The sequence below is a fragment of the Stegostoma tigrinum genome, chromosome 3, assembly GCF_030684315.1.
Source record: "Stegostoma tigrinum isolate sSteTig4 chromosome 3, sSteTig4.hap1, whole genome shotgun sequence".
Classification (NCBI taxonomy): Eukaryota; Metazoa; Chordata; class Chondrichthyes; order Orectolobiformes; family Stegostomatidae; genus Stegostoma; species Stegostoma tigrinum.
This window is the reverse complement of record NC_081356.1, coordinates 11460477-11479570: the sequence shown is the minus strand read 5'-3', so window position 1 is coordinate 11479570 and position 19094 is coordinate 11460477. Positions and strand designations below refer to the sequence as shown.

The following is a 19094-nucleotide window of genomic DNA, read 5'->3' as shown; positions in this document are numbered from 1 at the left end:
ATTAGCCTGGGGACCCTTCTCTAAACTGTGTGCAGTGTTGTTCTTGGTATTCCAGGTGTGGTCTGACTAGTTCTTTGTATCATTTTAGCAAGACGTCCCTATTTTTCAGCTGTACTCCATTTTGAAATAGAAGCCAGCATTCTATTTGCCTTCTCTATTCCCCAATGAATTTGGATACAAGCATTTTGTGATTCATGAATGAGGACTGATAAATCCTCTGTAGCTTTCTGCAGTTTTTCTCCTCTTACATAACATTAATCTCATCAATTCTACTTGCCAAGATGCATGACCCCACCTTTTCCCTCTGTGTTCTATCTGTCAAGATTTTGCCTATTCGCTTAACCTGTCTATATCCCTTTGCAAACACTCATCGTCCTCACCATTGCCTTCCCATTTATTTTTGTGTCATCCAAACACTTGGCTGTAGCACATTCACTTTCCTCATCCAAGTCATTGACATATATTGTAAATAATTGTGGTTCCAGCACTGATCCCTTTGGCACACCAATAGTTAGAAGTTGCAATCCTGAAAATGTCCCCATTATCCCAACTTCCTATCTTCTATTAGTTGGCCACTCCTCTACCCGTGCTAATATACTACTTCCAACACCATGGGTTCTTTTAGGTTGCCAAATGTCTGACACCTTATCAAATACGTTATGAAAACCCAAACATATCACTTACAGTGGTTCTCCTTTATCTATCCAACTTGTTACCTCCTCTGGACTTTCAGAAGGCATTCACTAAGGTGCCATATAAAAGGTTATTGCACAAGATAAGAGCTCACTGTATCGGAGATAATGTATTAGCTGGATTGTTGATTGGCTAACACATAGAAGGCAGCAAGTAAGGATAAGTAGCTTGCTCACAGATTGGAAAGACTGAACTAACTAGTGAATCATCACCAGAATAAAACCTCTGACCCCAGTTATTATTAATATTGCATATTAATGGTATGGAGAAGAGATCTGAGTGTAATGTATCTAAAGGTGCTGATGATACAAAAGTCGATGTGAGGGCATGTTGTGATGAGGATGCAAGGAATATGCAAGGGGATAGTAATAGGTTTTTGCCTAGTCAGTGAATCTAACAGATGGAGTTTTGTGGAGGCTAGATCTCTGAAACATTTTAGAGGAGTCATAGAGTCGTACAGCACTGAAACAGACCCTTCAGTCCAACCAGTCCTTTCCAAACGTTAATCCCAAACCAAATGAGTCCCACCTGCTTGCTCTTGGCCAATATTCTTCCAAAGCTTTCCTATTCATGGACTTATCCAAATATCTTTTAAACGTTGTAATTGTACCTGCATCCACCACTTCCTCAGGAAGTTCATTCCACATGTTAGCCAACCTCTATGTTTTAAAAAAAAATTGCCCATTGTCTTCTTAAAATCTTCACCTTAAAAATGTGTCCCCTAATCTTGAAATTCCCCATTCTAGGGAAAAGACAACTACCATTAACTTTATCTATACCCCTCATTATTTTATAAACTTATATCAGGTCGCCTCTCAACCTCCTACGCTCCAGTGGAAAATAATTCCAGCCTACCCAGTCTTTCTTTATAACTCAAACCTTCCATTCCTGCAATATCCTGGTAAATCTCTTATGAACCCTCTCCAGCTTAATAATAATGTTCCTATAACTGAGTGACCAGAGCTGGACACAGTGTTCCATGTGAGGCCTCACTAAAGTCGTGTACAACCTCAACATGACTTCCACCTGCTATAGGACTGGGAATGAAGGCAAGTGTGCCAAACACCTTTTTAACCACACTATCTATATGTGATGCAAGCTTTGACAGATTTTACAAATATCAGGGCATTGAGGGCAATAAGAACCTGGCATAAAAGTTGAGTTGAGGCTTGGCTAGATCAACCATGGCCCTACTGGATGGTGAGGGTTGAGAGTCTGAATGGTCTACTACAGCTCCTATGTCTTATGTTCTTTTGAACGCTGTGTGTAGTTGGGGACATTTTGGAGATTAGATGCTCATTGAGCAAACAGCATCATCTTGGAATTTTACTGGAATCTTCGATTCTTTCCTCTTTTTCAATTTTTTGGCATATTTTGTTCTCATCAAGGTAAAAAATGTTAGCACTTGGACATCAAGCATCCACTTTTAGTCAGTTATCATTAAACAATTCTAGGTCAGGGAAAGCATGGACAAGCTTGGATTGCTGCAACAGTTATTTTGAACTTTGACTTCAGAAAACTGTTTCTACTTCCTGTGATCTGTTCTGATGAGGGACTGATTTAAGCCACTCTTAACTCATGTCATTTAACTTGATATCCAATGGTCAGTTTGAAACTCGCATCTGAATGTTGCAGGAAATTTCTGAATTAGATAATTCAGCATCTCTGATAAATAAACCCAGACTTATTGCATAGACCTTTAACCAGCCATGTTAAATAATTAGATATAATAAAGTAAAATTATCCAGATGGCTCAACTTAAAAAGTCACAGTAATACATATTTTTGGTGATGAACTTCTAACTTGGCTTTGCAAATCTGCAAAAGTGGAGATTCTCAAAATATTAGGACTATTTTAATTATAGCTGTCAAGAGGATTATATTGATCCATGTTTTGGGAGAAGGTAAAAGTAAAGGTGTTTATGTTCTTTAGTGAGGGGAAAAAAAATCGTTGAATTCCCTTTTGGCGCTTTCACCCTTGCATTGATAGCTGTTTTGGAAGTGAACTTTCAGAGTAATCATTTTGTCGTACAGAACTTAAATATTGCTTAAGCTTTGGCAAAATTTGTTTTTTCATCGTGCTCTCATTTGGACAATTTGCAAGTGTGCTCAATTTAAGAGGGCAACCAACATTTTTCCTGCCAGACTGACAATATTTATATTTATATTGTCAGTCAACGTCATGATGTGTTGCACTTGGCCTGTACTGAAAGGTGTATATTTTATTGTAGACATCCCTGTTCCTTGTGAACAGAAAGAAAGCATGCATAAATTGTGCGTGCTTCAACTGAACAGTACAGCTGACAGCCATTTACTTGTTCATTTCTTGCTGTATTATCATGAATGAGTCAATTGCTTAGTTTAAAATTTTAAAAAAGCCTGTAAATCAACATTCAATTGTCATTAATGTATGCACCACCTCATATCTTCCTGTTTCTGTACACACTTATTTATAGAATTGGCAGATATCTGAAGATGATTGCTTTAGAGGGCTGCTTGCTAGTGTTCTACTTCACATCCTTAAATTTGATTACGGTACTACATAGACTTTCGTAAGTGTGTTATTAGTACTATGTGGACTATGACCTAATGCTGTTTGCAGTATCCCAGAGGGTACCCTGTAACCATTATGTGAAATCATTGATTCTAGTATCAGGGCAACAGCATACTGTCTTAGAATCTCATCAAAACCACTGAATGCCTATCTGCCCCCTAATTAAAGAATCCTCTATCAGTACTGGCCTTCCGCTGTCCTATCTCTCTGTGGTATAGTTAGACAACATTTAATGCCATAGGATTCACTGTTGATGCACTCCTCCAAGGATCAACCTTGCCAATACCCAGAAAGAAAAAGTGGTTAATGAGCAAATCTCTGGAGACTCATGCACCACCTGCCTGTTTCTGTCGCCAATCCCCTATCTGCTAGCTTGCCCCCACATGTGGTGAGACCATCTCTCTCAACATGATAGCTGAGTAGTTCTCTGCCTCGCAGATGCTGGAGCAGAAGTTTGTGTAAGCAGTGGCACTTCTTGCACTTGGGCTCACCTTGGTCATGAGAAATGTCTACGACTCACGCGTTGGGTATTCTGCCTGGCCAAGCTGCGTTGCCGTACTTAAAGATTTTACTTTGAAATTACTTAATTTATCATTGCTCTTGTACTATTAAGTAGAAACTGGAGATTAAAAGAATGTAGAAATTCCTCACATAAGATAATAAAATGTGAGGCTGGATGAACACAGCAGGCCAAGCAGCATCTCAGGAGCACAAAAGCTGACGTTTCGGGCCTAGACCCTTCATCAGAAACGTCTCTGATGAAGGGTCTAGGCCCGAAACGTCAGCTTTTGTGCTCCTGAGATGCTCCTTGGCCTGCTGTGTTCATCCAGCCTCACATTTTATTATCTTGGAATCTCCAGCATCTGCAGTTCCCATTATCTTAGTTCCTCACCCTTACTTTCAAATCAGCCCCCTCCCTGTGCCTAGAATTTCTGACTTCCTGTGCTGGTTTAGAAATATTGATTTTTCAAAGTTACTGGCTCATCACCACCTTCTCGAGGGCAACTAGGGATTGGCAATAAATACTGGACAAGCCAGCAATACCCACATTCATCTGAATGAATTTTTTTTAAAAAGTGAATAATTGTTTTCGAGATCACACACATGATCAACCAATGTGCAACTTCTTTGCTGTAAAATGCAATATTATGAACAGGTTTTTGGTGCTTCTGCTTAGAAATTCACTTAGAAAATATTATTTCCTTCCTGACTCCGTATGCTGTAAGGTAGAAAGTGACGTCTGAAGGTAGTTTTCTTGTATTGTCGAGTTCATGAAACTGTACCAGCTTGATCAAGAGCCGCCTCATCCAGTCGTTAGCCTGTCACCGCACAGTTGCTTAAACATTTCGAAATGCTTTCTCAATACTTTTCTCCTGGTTACTGATTTTTCTCTCATTTTTGGTGCATTTAGTTTGCTCACCATTAACATAGCCAGTTTTTTTTGTTAAATTGTTATTTCAGCCAATATGTCATTTCTTAAGTCTATGATTTGTATGAGGGCTTGGTATGCATAATTTCAGGTATGATGCCTTTGAGAAATAATACTAAGCACACTTGTAAGGACAAAACCTTTTAATTATGGATTTTATGTATTTCTGTACAGCTCACCTTTGAAATAGCATATTTTTAGCCAAATTGATGAAGAAAACATTTTTCAGCCAAGGTTATTGAACTCTAACTTTTTCAACCTCTGAATACTAACCATTTCTGTATTTGTGTTTTTGTTTCTGTACAGATTCATCAGGGCACGGTTCCTGTCTCATATACTGTTACTACTGTAGCACCACATGGCATTCCACTTTGCACAGGCCAGCACATCCCAGCGTGTAACACGCAACAAGTTCCAGGATGCTCAGTTGTATTTAGTGGGCAGCATTATCCTGTGTGCAGTGTGCCACCCCCGGTCAGTACTGAGATTGTTACTTCTCTTATTAACACTGAATGAGATAAGCAAGTTTTATATGCTTTCATAGATATTCCTAATCATTATTTTATAATGCCAAACTCTAACAATTTGAATTATTGCAAAGCAGTGGACTTTGGCTTATTATGGAACCCTGTTTGGAGCTCTGCAGCAATTATTCAATAGGCTAGAACTTTGCATGCAATCTAAAACTATGATTCTAAGATGTCACAGAAGTATAGAAAGCGTTTCACGGTGGCTCAGTGGTTAGCATTGCTGCCTCACAGCACCAGGGATCTGGGTTCGACTCCAGCCTTGGGCAACTGTCTGTGTGGAGTTTACACATTCTCCCTGTGTCTGCATGGGTTTCCTCCCACAGTTCAAAGATGTGCCGGTTAGGTGGATTGGCCTTGCTGAATTGCCTGTAATGTTCAGGGATTTGTAGATTGGGTGGGTTACAGAGGGATGTGCCTGTGTAGGATGCTCTAGGTGCTGGTGTGGACTTGTTGGCTGAAGGGCCTGTTTCCAAACTCTAGGGATTCTATGATTTTATGATAAATTATAGTGGAAAAGAATGAACAAGAATTGCAAAGATAATGAAAAATAGTTAAATAGGAATTTTGGAAAAAATATGATCAGGAATGCTAAGAGAGAGTGAGAGGGAACAAGTTCAAAACCGTCATAGAAACAGTGAAGCACTTTGAACAGTCTCTGGTGCTTGACTGCCCTATTACAGCTGGAAGTCAAGGGATTGCAAAGAAAGTAAGTTAGAACCTACAGAGAGAATAGAATTGACTATTTGTAGAAGATGAAAATATTGCATTTTGGGTTAGCCTTTATTAAAGCAAAGGATATTAAAGAGGAGGTGAAAAAAGATCAGCATTCTTTTGATGGATGAAGGGAAAATATTTAGGAAACTGTTTAATCTAAAAATAGACAGAGTGGCAAGGTCCTACATGTTGTATTCTGAGAATGATAAAGGAGAAAATTTCAACATTTAAAACTTACACTCCATAGCTCTGCTGAATTCATGGAAATTGGAAAGTGGGGCAGTGTAGTAGCTTCTTAAAACTACTTAAAAGCCAGTCATGTTAAAATATAAGACAAGGGAGCTCTACTGGAATCTGGAACTAAGGATTAAATGGTATATAGGTAAAGAAATAGTAATTAGAAACTGCTAACACAAACGACTAAAGTAAAACATCCTAAATTGCTTGAGGTTATCACAGAATATTTTGTGAAATACATTCAGTGCAGCTTACAAGGTACCACCATCGATGAGTTTATTAGAGAACATTCAGGTCTATGGAATTGGTAAGAATTGAGCAAGTTTAGAAATGATTTCAAAAGTGGGAAACAATGAAGTAAAAGGAGGATTTCAGGATGGCTGAAAGTGGGTTCACATGGTTTGGTTCTGTGCCCAGATGGGCCTAGAACGAATGATATTAAAATTTTCAGAAAATACCGAAATTTGAGGAGTAACTACTTCTGTAGCAGATCAAAAAAATCTGCAATAAGAGGGCAGAGTTGTTTGTTTAAAAAGTGACAATGTAAGTAAATATGAGATGATGCATTTTTTAAAAAAAAACTAATTGTAACCTGAATGGAAGTAAGCTTTGTATGGTAGTTGAACAAAGCAATTTTGAGGTGCAATTTCACAGGCCAGTAAAAGCAGCAGCTCGAGTTGAAAAGGCTACACATGGAAGTCTAGTATTTTTTCATTTAAGCGTAGAATTTAAAAGCCAAGAATTAGTAGTGAACCTATAGAAATGAGACCTGTTAAACAAGGATGCTGCCCATTTTCAGAAAATACAATGTTGCTGGAAAAGCTCAGCAGGTCTGGCAGTATCTGTGAAGGAAAAAACAGAGTTAACATTTCGAGTCTGGTGACTCTTCCTCAGAAAATACAAGTTCAACTTTTTTTCAATATTATATGGTGATTGTTTCATTGTGGTAAACAAAGAGACAAGGTAGCATGCTCAGGCCCAAGGTACCATGAATGCAAGATTAGTATGAGCTATTTGGAATAATATACACAAGACACCTTTACAGGCATGCATACGGAGTAGAATTCACATCCAGTGTTAATTCTTGAGGCAGAAACTATGTCAGCATTCAAGATAAGTTGGATAAGTGTCTGAGAAAGGGAATAAAGTGTAAAGGAAATTGGGACGTACAAACGTACTTGGAACCATTTGCTCATTGGAAGGCTAAGCATCGATATGAGCGTGATTGGACCTATATTCATTTATTTTCATCTAAGATTTGAAATTTCTTAATGCTCCCAGCTCACCAACTTAAAATCAGAAAAAAATGTAAAAACAAAGCTGGAATTTCTAAATTAAATTTAGAGTTTCTCCAAGTCTTACAAATGGGCCTTCATCTTGTTCTTCAGGCGATAATTTTAGGCCAGAATGTTGAGATGATGGGTTCTGGACATCGCAGATGTGTTGGCCTAGTTCTCTACAGGATCAGGCATTGCCTACTACTATATGATTTGAGCTGTGCAAAATTAGCCTGGTAGAATTTCTAAACATAACTGTTGTATATTTTAACTCCATTTTGTACTTTTCTAACCCTCTTGTATTTTGTATGCTTTCCGCCAGTAACCTTTGAGATTAATTTTTTTTCCTCTCTGTCACAAGAATGATGTGTTCAACTGAAGTGTTGAGTAGAAAGAATGAAACATGGAATGGTTGTTAATTTCTATAATCCCTACACTATAACATCTTTTCAAATACAGTGGTGATTTGAAATGTTACATTTATCTTTTTTCTCCCCCTCCAGATGCTCCAAGCATGTTCTGTACAACATTTGCCAGTCTCATATGCTGCATTTCCTCCTCTTATCTCAAGCGATCCCTTTATATTGCACCCTCCACATCTGTCGCCCCACCATCATCCTCACGTGCCACCCCCGGGTCAGTTTGTTCCATTCCAAACACAACAGTCACGGTCGGTAAGTAATATTTGAGTATTTATGGTGTTGGGCAGATTTTTGAAAGAGTGAACAATACCTAATTTTAGAAAACGCTCACTACTTAAAAGAATTAGCATCCAGTAGTACTAAATTAAAGAGATCAGTTTCAAGTATCATTTTGAGGTCAGTCTTTTCATTGCAAGTCTCAGTTAATTGCATGAAATGATCTGAAGTTGTATGTATTCATGATGTTGTGTATGCAGCCTTTCAGCATATATTATTCCTTCATCGATGCCTGCAAAGGTATGAATGAAGTGCTACATCTTGTAGAAGATATCATATTCGTTGTTTCTCATTCCCATGTATAATTATGTAAGCTGCCTTTGAATGACTAATACATGATTTTTTTAAATTCTAAAAATTGCCTATTTGGTTTGAAATATTAGAAAAATTTTACAGTCCTGAGAACTTTTTCAATGCAACAGGCAGAATGTCATACTAACAGATGAGTAGAGAAATATTACTCAAGTTGTCCAAATCTTCTGTCAGCCTTTACAAAGGATAGAGAATGAGGTGGAGTTACTGGGAGAACATCTTCCTGTTGGTGGTTTTACTTATCCTCCATCACCACACCCGTCTACCCTTCCTCCTTCTGCGCCACTCCAGTTCCTGCCACATGACCCTCTGCATCAAGAACTGCCCTTTGGAGTAGTGAGTACTGAACTGCTTCTTTGCTTCATCTACCATTGGGAGTTTGAGCATTATTGCAGGGTTAACTGCTGTTGTTTCGGCCTGGGAAAAGTACTAAATGTTTTACATTGTGTTCTAAGGTGTTCTGTTGTTGTATCTCTCTTCAAATACAGGTGCTACAATATTTTTGATTCTATTAGCTGCAGTTTACCATATTTGTGACATTTGAATGGATTGGGCAAAGTGTTCATTGGATTTATAGATGGTTTTAAATGATTTTCCAAGATAAGTTATGGTGTTTGAACATAATGCACTGAAACTATCCAAACTAAGATAATTTTAAAAAGCTTTTGTGCTCTGGAGTGTGGTTAAAATGAATATGCATTATGCTAAAAACAGTCTTAAATGATTTTATTATTTTAGATGTCAAAAATGAATGTTAGCTTGTTGCTCCAAATGTTATAACTAAAAATTTTATCCAAAATAAAACGTTAAGATTTTTAAAATATATTTGGGTTTGAAAACGTGAGTTTAACGTGACATGAGTCCAGTGATATTAAGTGAGTACGTGTATGTCTGTATTCAAAAATGGATTTAAGCTTTCTTTGCTAAGCCAACCAGACCTTGATTATTTTAAATGATTATATTGTACAATAGAAATTGCTGAAGACTGGCCCTAAAGAAAAGTTAATGATGGGAACTGCTAACCCTACCACTCTGTCTCCCAGCTGCTGCTCAATGTAATTAGTGTTTTGCAGCATTTCTTGTTTGTATTTATAATGTGTTCATGTGACTATACTTTATTCATGCTTATCTAAATGGCAAAAATAATATAGTTCATCCTTTACTTAGATTTTCATGCAAAATGGTGATCTCCAATTAGTTTGCGTTATGACTGAGGAACCCCTAATATTTATAAGAGTTGTTTCTTTAAAAAATGATAGTTAATTAAAACATGATATCAAGGTGAGGTTGAAAATCATTCTTCTAGCCCATCTGAGGCACAACTAAGACATCGTGCCATAAAATATATGCTCATGGAAGGGCACAAATCCTGATAGGCTCAAATAACCAGTATATGTTAAATTCATGAGTATGATTGATTCAAATAAATTTTAATTCAGAGTGAAGTAATCAGATATCTGTTTCATTCGCTGAACAGGCAGGAGAATTGCAGTTGATAACAGGCAGGCATCACTAACAAACCAAACTAAATTATTATTTTCCAGTATCTGAAATCTGTATGTGCAAGTATCACAAAAGAAAATTCTTGAAACGGCTTGATGCCTTGAAAAGTGCTGATGCATTGTGGGATCCGTGACAAATTCCGTGTAAGCAAAAATCATGGAGTTGTAGCTTTTAAAGACTGTTGCAGAAAGTCAGATTTTATGACTGACAGAATTTACTGTGTACATGTTTTCAGGTAACACCAGCAAATTCATTCAAATCAAATATATTTCATTTTCATAGCATTTTATATAATTAAAGACATTAAAGTAAAAGAGATAATGCTGCCTTTAGGAAAAATGGATGATTATATCATAGAATCCCAGCAGAGCAAATATAGACCATTCAGCCTATCAACTCTGCACTGACCACCTGAACCCTGCGTTTACCATAGCTAATCCAGCTAGCCTGCACATCTCTGGGCACTATGGAGCAATTTTTAGCATGACCAATCCACATCACCTGCTCATCTTTGGTTTGGGAATGGAAGGAACATGTGCAAAACATTTTGTTGCTGAAGTGCAAAACACATGGGCAAATACTTGCATGATTTTACAAATAACTGAATCAAAGAAAGGATGTGGGAACCTGACAACAAATTAAGTACTTGGATTTTAAAGCACATCCATAATTTCATTTTGGAAGTTTTAGGAAAAATACACTTTTTAGTGCAATAAACTAGAAATAGGGTTTACTTATTTTAATTAAGAGTTTACATTAGATGTACTTAAATTCACCTAGTTTGAAACCTGTGCAAAATACTGAAGATCTTCAAAACACAAATTACATTCAAATAAAACAAAGTGAGCTGCCACAGGTGTGAAAGTTGACCCTGTCTTGTAAACAAAATCACTCGGTCAATGAAGATGCTCTTGCAGTTTCAGGGAGCCAAAATTTGCCCATGAAGGCAATTTGAATTAGAGAAGCCAAAAACTTAAAAGTAGGAAATGTGGAATATGTGCAAATATTTACTTCATGATTTATCATTTCCAAATTTTTTAAATCAGTTCAGTTTATTAACATCAGCTTATTGTCCAAATCAATATTTGGAGTAAGTTCTCAAGCATTTTTAAAATGCATTCATAGGACGTGAGTATTGCCGACCAACCCATTCTCCGTCGCTAATAAGAACGCAAGAAATCGCAGCAAGAATGGGATATTTAGCCTGTTAAACCTGTCTTACCATTCTGCAAGATAATGACTGATCTGCTTTGGGCAGATCAGAATCCAAGACATTTCTTCGCAAGAAATTTGTATGCTTCTCAATTTTAACTAAAATATCCCCTCGTTCTGTAACTATGTTCCCTAGTTTGAGAGATCCCCCATGAGTATACTTGTCTTCTTAGCACCAATCCTGTCAACCCCTTCAGAATCTTGTGTATTTCTACATTCTGATAAATAAAAGCCAAACCGGTCCTTAATAAGTCAGTCCCATTATCCCAGGAATCAGCCGAGTGAATCACTTTTTGAATTGCCTCCAATGCCAGTATACCGTTTTTTAAACATGTGGAACAAGGCTGTACATATTACACCAGGTAGGGCCTCAGCAGCACCCTGTACGGTTGTAATAAGACATCGCTTTTTATTTTAATCTCTAAGTTCCTAGCAATAAATCGCAAAATTCCAGCTGCTGCCTTAATCACTAGCTACACCTGCATGCTAACCTTTTGTGTTTCATACACAAAAACACACAGATACCTGTCAGCTGCACACTTTTTGGGGTCTCCCTCCACTAAAATAATAGTTTGCCTTTTGATTCTTCCTCCCAAAGTGCTTTATTTCGCAGTTTCCTACATCAAACTCCAAAGTTCTTGGTTAGTCACTCAAGATTGCCTATGTACTCATCACAATGTGCACAATGCCACCTATTATTGTATTCAGTGTATTTAAGGCAAAGTTAGACAGATTTTTGATTGAAAAGGAAATCACAGGTTATAGGAGCGTAGGCCGGGAAGTAAGTTAAGACCACTAAGAGTTCAGCCATGACCCTCACTGAATGGCACAGGAGGCTTAAGGGGCCAAATGATTGACTGCTGAACCTATTATTGTATGTTCTTGTGTTCTGTTAAATTGTTCTAAACTTAATGTACCACTTGTACAACTCAGATTTACCGTCTGAACATGAACCTTTTTTTTGGGGAATTTACAATGTTACATAATCACTTATTTTGAGAATGCAAATTATACACCATTCAGTAATTGTTTATTTTGCAGTAAATAAGTGATGATGCTTAATTTTGAAGAAGCTCACTAAGATAAAACCTATACATGAAAAGGTAATGCTGTCACTTTCTTGGTGGGCATTTTGTTCTGTCACGTTTTTACTGCACAAATAGTTGTATCTACAGGCAATCCTTCTTACCTGTGTGCAATTACTAGCTACTTACAGTATGAATAAATGTGGTATGTAAATCTGTCTGTTTTGTAAGCTTTGTTATTATCTGCCAGCAAGTGCATTTTGTCACTGATACCTTTCTGTAAAGCTCCTTTATTCATTAAATAGTTGAATGCATTTATGGGTTTTGTTATTTGCAATGACATAATATCTTAAATCCTGCTTATGCGTCTTGTTGCCTTGCTACTTTCTGTCAAACAGCCATATCCTCATTTCATGCCCCGAAGATTGGCAGGACGCAGATACCGTTCGCAGCAACCCTTACCACCTCCACCTTATCATCCTAGTTTTTTGCCATATTTCCTGTAAGTGAATTTATTACTTTCAAAGTGGCATGTAATTAGTTAGTGTACAGTGACATTTTAAACATTTAATGTATAATATTTGAAAATTTGCTACATTCAGTGGCTCAACCAATGTACAAATTCTGTTCCAGAGAGGAAAGAATGAAGTAAATTCAAAAAAGCTTTTAAAAATTGCAAGATTTTTAAAAGATTGATCAGAGAATTTTGATATGGTTATGGTACAGTTCAATTCCAATGCATTTCATGTTGTAATATCATAAGATTTTTAGTATTTGCTTGTATATCATAAAATTTAGTATCTATTATTCAGTAAGAGAAGAGATCAAGAAATTCAGACAGTTCACTGTCTGCTAAATGTTTCTGGCTATTGTTAACAATTGTAATTTTTTGTTCAATTCATGTATTCGGTAGTCTACAATTGGGATCAATTTTACAAAATTGATCTCTCTGCATAGTAAGTCACTTAGTGAGTGAGACACTAGGTATTCAACTTCAGGTAAATGTTTGTGAGCCTTGGTTGCAATTTACAAAGGTTGCAAAACATACGTGGGAAATTCTGTGCTGTCTTCATGAGTACTTCTTGGGTTTTATGCCCAAAGGCAGGTCAGATCCATATTACTGTGACCTTCACCATTGCTAGAGCAGAGAAGCAAGTCCTGAATCCATCCAAACCAGAGGACCAAACCCCGTCTCATAGTGCTCTCAACCATCCCCCAGCCCAGGAGTCCAGGTTCTTTGGCAGTATGTGCTTTTTATGTACATGTTGTAGTTTGAAGTAATGGGAGGTGATGTCAGAGCCTCTAGAATTGCATCACATGGAATTCACCAGGAATCTCTCCTACTCTTACTCCCTGCCACTACCCTAAGTTGAAAGGTATTGCAAGTTGATACAGACTCTGGTTTGGCCACATTTTGAAAACACCTTCCTTAGTCATCTATCCTGGAGTGGGATTTGACCCTGGAGCTCCTGACTCAGAGGCAGAAACACTACTACTCTGTTATAAGACCATCAACCTCTCCGCCCCTACCGTCTGCCTTCACTGAGCAGTAAATGAAAATCTGCTTGGCCCCCAATTGTTCCTGTTAGCTCTAGGTATGTATTTTAATGTTTTTCAGACAGATTTGATATAACATGAGCAAATCCTTCTTTAGACCGAGATTTTAATTAGAAATTAGGTTTAAGTAGTTTTCTCAAGCCAGTATTTTCAGCATTTTTCTCTTCAGTTGTGACCTTTCCTATTCAATTTCCTCATTCATTTGACTTGATAGGAACCTGAATTGGGGACACGTTCCTTTTACCCTGAGTAAACGGCTTTCCACTCTGTTTGCATAGTTGAGTTATGTTCTGACTTGCCTTTTTTAATTAAACAGAAATCTGCTGCAGACTTCTGATCTGATTTTCAAATTAGATGAGTGGAACCAATTACCTTATGACTTGAATTGTAACCATCAAAATGTGCAATAAATGTCCCACATCTTCTCTTGAACTGGTGCGAAGGAATAATTTATGTCCATCTGAAAAGGCAGACAGTGCCTCTGTTTAACTTTTCAATAAAAGTTAACACAGTTGCTCCTCGTTCAATGCTGCATTAGATTTCCAGCCAATATTTTGTGTTCCAACACAGTCAAGGGTAAAATCACTGTGTCATTACTGGCATCAATAAATAAGTTACTTAGATTAGATTCCCTACAGTGTGGAAACAGGCCCTTTGGCCCAACAAGTCCACACCGCCCCTTGGAGCATCCCACTCAGACCCATTCCCCTATAACCCACATACCCTGAACACTATGGGCAAATTTAACATGGCCAATCCACCTAACCTGCACACCTTTGGACTGTGGAGGAAACCGGAGCACCTGGAGGAAACCCACGCAGATACGGGGAGAATGTGCAAACTCCCACAGAGTCGCCTGAGACTGGAATCGAACCTGGGTCCCTGGTGCTGTGAGGCTGCAGTGCTAACCACTGAGCCACCATGCTGCCCCTAATATATTACGGTTTCAGAATTAGAAGTGGAACCCCCTACAGTGTGGAAACAGGCCCTTTGGCCCAACAAGTTCACAGTGAGCCATTGGAGCATCCCACCCAGACCCATCCCCATCCCCCTATAACCCACACAACCCTGAACACTACAGACAATTTAGCATGGCCAATCCACCTAGCCTGCACATCTTTGGACTGTGGGAGGAAACCGGAGCACCCAGAGGAAACCCACGCAGACACAGGGAGAATGTGCAAACTCCACACAGACAGTCACCCGAGGCTGGAATTGAACCCGGGTCCCTGGTGCTGTGAGACTGCAGTGCTAACCACTGAGCCACCGTGCTGCTGTATTCTTATACAGTATCATACAAAGGTATAGTAGCATAGATTTGCATTCTAATTCTAAAACTTATATTGAAATTAATCTCCATTTGCAAGACGGAAGCCACATGCAACAGTAGATTGGCTGTCGGAAACTTCAATCTAACATTTGCTGGTCTTGATTAATTACATGACTCGTTCAAGGTGCAGATATGTTTTCACAAGAATTTGCTAAGCTTATTAAAACAAGTTCAAAAGAATTGAAACTGTGTTGGAATTAGTTGATTCACAATAAATTATTCGCTCAATTTCCTGCTGACTGGGATGCCATCTTTTATGTTCTTTTGATTGAAGGTGTCTTTCTGTCATCCTTCCATACACCAAACCACTAAAACGCAGGATAATGAAATAAGACAAAGAATTGCAGATGCTGAAGATATTTCCGAGCCACTACCCACTGTGCATTATCATTCACTATGAACTCATATATAAATTAATGGTCAGTCTTGGATTGACAAAATAATATCTACCCAATTCCTAATTTGGTTTCTTAAAAGTATTCTCACTTCTTACTGTCTCCTTGTGCATTCTTTAATATGCCTTTCATTGTATAAGATTGTCCCCTTTAGCTTACAATTCCATAGATCCTTATTGGGGTAAAATGGCACTGATGAAAAATTAATGCATCTGCTCAGAGTATGTGGTGTCACTTCTCAATGATTAACTGTGATCCCCAAAGATGCACTGAAGAATTCTGAAGCGTCTGTCAATATCCTTGAGCTACAAGAACCATGTGTTTAATTGATACCTAAAGCAAATGATAGCTCAAAACAAGCATAAAGCAGAAAAGCCTGTGACAGACCATAAATGACTTAATTGAACCATTTTAAGACACAGCTGTATCTCTGGGTAAGGATCTATTACCACTAAACATTCTCACATTTGTCAGCCTAAGTTTACATTGGCCTGAGTGATTTAAAAAGTTTAAAACCATAAACTAATGCACTTTCCTGGACATATGACTTCTTATCTATAGCAACTGCTTAACGACGAACCACAATTAAACAATATTACTTTAATTCCTTACTTAATCAAGTTCAGATTACTAATTATTTAAAAATAGCTCGTTCCTCCCACAATGTTTCTCTGAAAATCTGCATGCCTTCTTCTAAGAGTTCAAAATCCTAACTGACGTCTTTTTTCCACATTTCCCAAGCCAATGCAAAAACTGTGATTCAACACACGGTGAGACAGCAAGGTGTAGAGCTGGATGAACACAGCAGGCCAAGCATGACCAGCGGAGCAGGAAGGCCGACGTTTCAGGCTTAGACCCTTCTTCAGAAATCTTCTCTGAAGAAGGGTATGGGCTGAAACGTCGGCCTTTCTGCTCCTCTGGTGCTGCTTGGCCTGCTGTCATCCAGCTCTATACCTTGTTGTCTCAGATTTTCTAGCATCTGCAGTTCCGACTATGTCTCATTTAACACACCGTCTTCAGTCTGAAATTATCGAAAGCTGTACCTGTTGGAGTCAAACTGAGGGTTTCGATCTGTATTCCTTGGCATGCCATTGGGCATCTATCTATCAGGGACCTGAGAAATTTTCTTTTCAGTTGGGCAATTACCTCACACACATCATACATTGCACAAGATCATTCTCATGTACTGTTGGAGTAATTGCACCCTTTCTTGAAAAGCAATAACAATGCAGAATAAACAGTAACCGCGTAGGTCTGAAAACTGTACAGGAGCAAAACCTTTGGGGCTGAGTTTTATTAATAATATTAAGCCTTATTCTGAATTGGGAAGGCACCTCAAAATTTTGGACATCTATATTGCTCAAACATTTTAATATTTTTGAATTTTTAAAAAAATTTTGTTTTTGACTCTGGTTCTTCAGAGTTTGTAGTCCATAATTAGGTGTTTGTGAATGCGATCACAGTGAACAGTGATAATAAAATTCAGTAAAGATTTTTGAGGGTACCTAATTTTTAAAAACAAATGAGGATCAATAATTCATCTAGATTCTAACAAGATTATCCTAAATCATTTATCAATGAAATGCAACAGTAGTTAGAAGTTAAACAGATACGTTGCAATAATATTCATGTTGGAATGATATAATATTGTATTGCAGTTGTACTTCAGTAAATAGCTCGCTGAGGCTTAACTCGGTGTTATTAATATGTAACTTCTATGTTTGGATATCAAGCATCCCTCTAAAATTTATGCCATTGCAACATCTTTATGCGTTTTATATATCTGGAATTCCTTTCTTTTAAATGGAGTTCCTTCTCTATGTTCTTCTACTTCCTGCTCTAAGGCTCTCCTTTAAAGTCACATCAGAAAGAGTTTTTGTCACTCTGATTACAATCTCTTCTTTCATGTCAGGATCGAATTTTTTTTTGGATTAACTTTCTTTTAAACATCTAAAATAATGTAATGAATGTGTTTTACTAAAGGAAGCTGAAGGGAATGGTATAAACAGTTCTCCTTTGCAATGTTGTGACACGCAACGGCATATTTTCTCTGTCACGTGTTTACTTCCAAGTAAACCCTATCTGATTTCTAAGTTCACCATTCTGTGACTTGAATTCCTAGAAAGTGATCTATTCTATTGTTATGTCTCAGGCTACAGAGTGGGCCAGCAAGACCAGTTCTTTAAAGATTTTTAAGGTGCATGCACCCTAAGTGATCTCAACAAAAAGTAAATAAATCATTTGGGCTGTAGAGAATCTCCACCTCGATCAGCGCCATTTCCACAGAACAACAACAAAGTCTCATTATAGAACCCTTAACACAATAAAATATCTGCAGCTGCTTCATATTGGCTTAAGTTTTAGCACGCTGCCACATAAAGACATAAAGGGCTATGACTGAAGGCTTATGCTAGGAAAGTGTGCAAGGATGGTATTAAAGGAGAAACAAAATGTAAAAGAAGTGGGGAGGTTTATGGAGGGATTTCCAGAGCTTAAGGTCTTCAGAGATTTAACTCTGGAGCTAATGGGCCCTTTGAAAAGTATCCCACCCTGTCCCCTTAACCCTCCAATCCACCAAACCCGCACATCTTAGGACTGTGGGAGGAAGCCAGAGCACCTGGTGGAAATCCACACAGACTCACAAAGAACTTGCAAATTCCACACAGTCACTCAAGGCTGAAGTCAAACCTGGGTTGCTGGTGCTGTGAGGCAGCAGTGCTAACCACTGTGCCACTGTGCTGCCTTTGTACGCAAGGCCAAATTTGTTGCCCAGCCTCAGTTGTCTTGAGAAAGTGATGATGGTGAATGTTGGCACTGTCTTGATGGATGAGTCACCTGCTAGACTGTCTTGGTACTTATTGAGAGTTAACCCAGTAGACTGGAGTAGAGCTACGCATGTGTCAGATTTCAAACCACAATGAGAGCGTTCTAAAAATTCCAAGGTTTGTTGGCATTAATATGTTATGTGTACAATCACATGCTTCTTATGTCTTGCAATCTCTACCTTGTAAAGAACCAGTTCAGCTTCCCTTTGTAGATATGCAGAGATTCAGCATACACTGCATTTTAGAGATTTATGACTGGGGTGAAGCAAAACTCCTAATGATATCCAGTCTCTTCCTGACATTGCATAGTTTAAACTCCTGAACTTCTTTCTCACCCATCAGTCTGACAAAGCAGAAATAATCTGAAGATCTGACCTTTTAGCCATCTGGGTCACGGGTCCAATACTCTAGCCTACCATACCATGTGTGGTTTGAGATCAGTTGAACTTGTTAGAAGCTTATTTGACCGAAACGTTACCTTGGCATAATACAGTTGGTATTATCAGGCAGGTTGGAAGCGCATGCTGTTTTTTTTCTCACACTTCGAGAAACTTGTTTATGTAGGTGGGGCTTACTATCTTCGGAAGGTTGTCTTTTACACATCAGGGGTACCTCACTCCTTGCTTCTCACTTTCCGACACTAAATTTAAAATCCACCCCTCTACTCCTTGCTAAGGTTGTCAAATCCTACCTGCCCAACTCCCATTACTTCGCTGTATCCCTGAAACTAATGACACATTCATCCTGGGACTGCCAGGGCTTTTGGAACGGCAACCAATGTAATTGGCAGGCAGCTCCAGAGGG

General features: G+C 38.3%; 1 protein-coding gene across 6 annotated transcripts in view; it reads left to right on the top strand.

Moving 5' to 3' along the window:
* The window catches only part of LOC125450586 (E3 ubiquitin-protein ligase RNF38), a 150670-nt gene that overhangs the window by 114863 nt on the left and 16713 nt on the right, over nt 1-19094 (top strand). For all 6 annotated transcript variants that reach the window (XM_048526592.2, XM_048526598.2, XM_048526606.2 and 3 more), the window contains 4 exons: nt 4982-5149; nt 7937-8107; nt 8618-8779; nt 12582-12685. In XM_048526592.2, coding sequence (XP_048382549.1) covers nt 4982-5149; nt 7937-8107; nt 8618-8779; nt 12582-12685 — 605 coding nt within the window. The remainder of the gene's footprint in view (nt 1-4981; nt 5150-7936; nt 8108-8617; nt 8780-12581; nt 12686-19094) is intronic.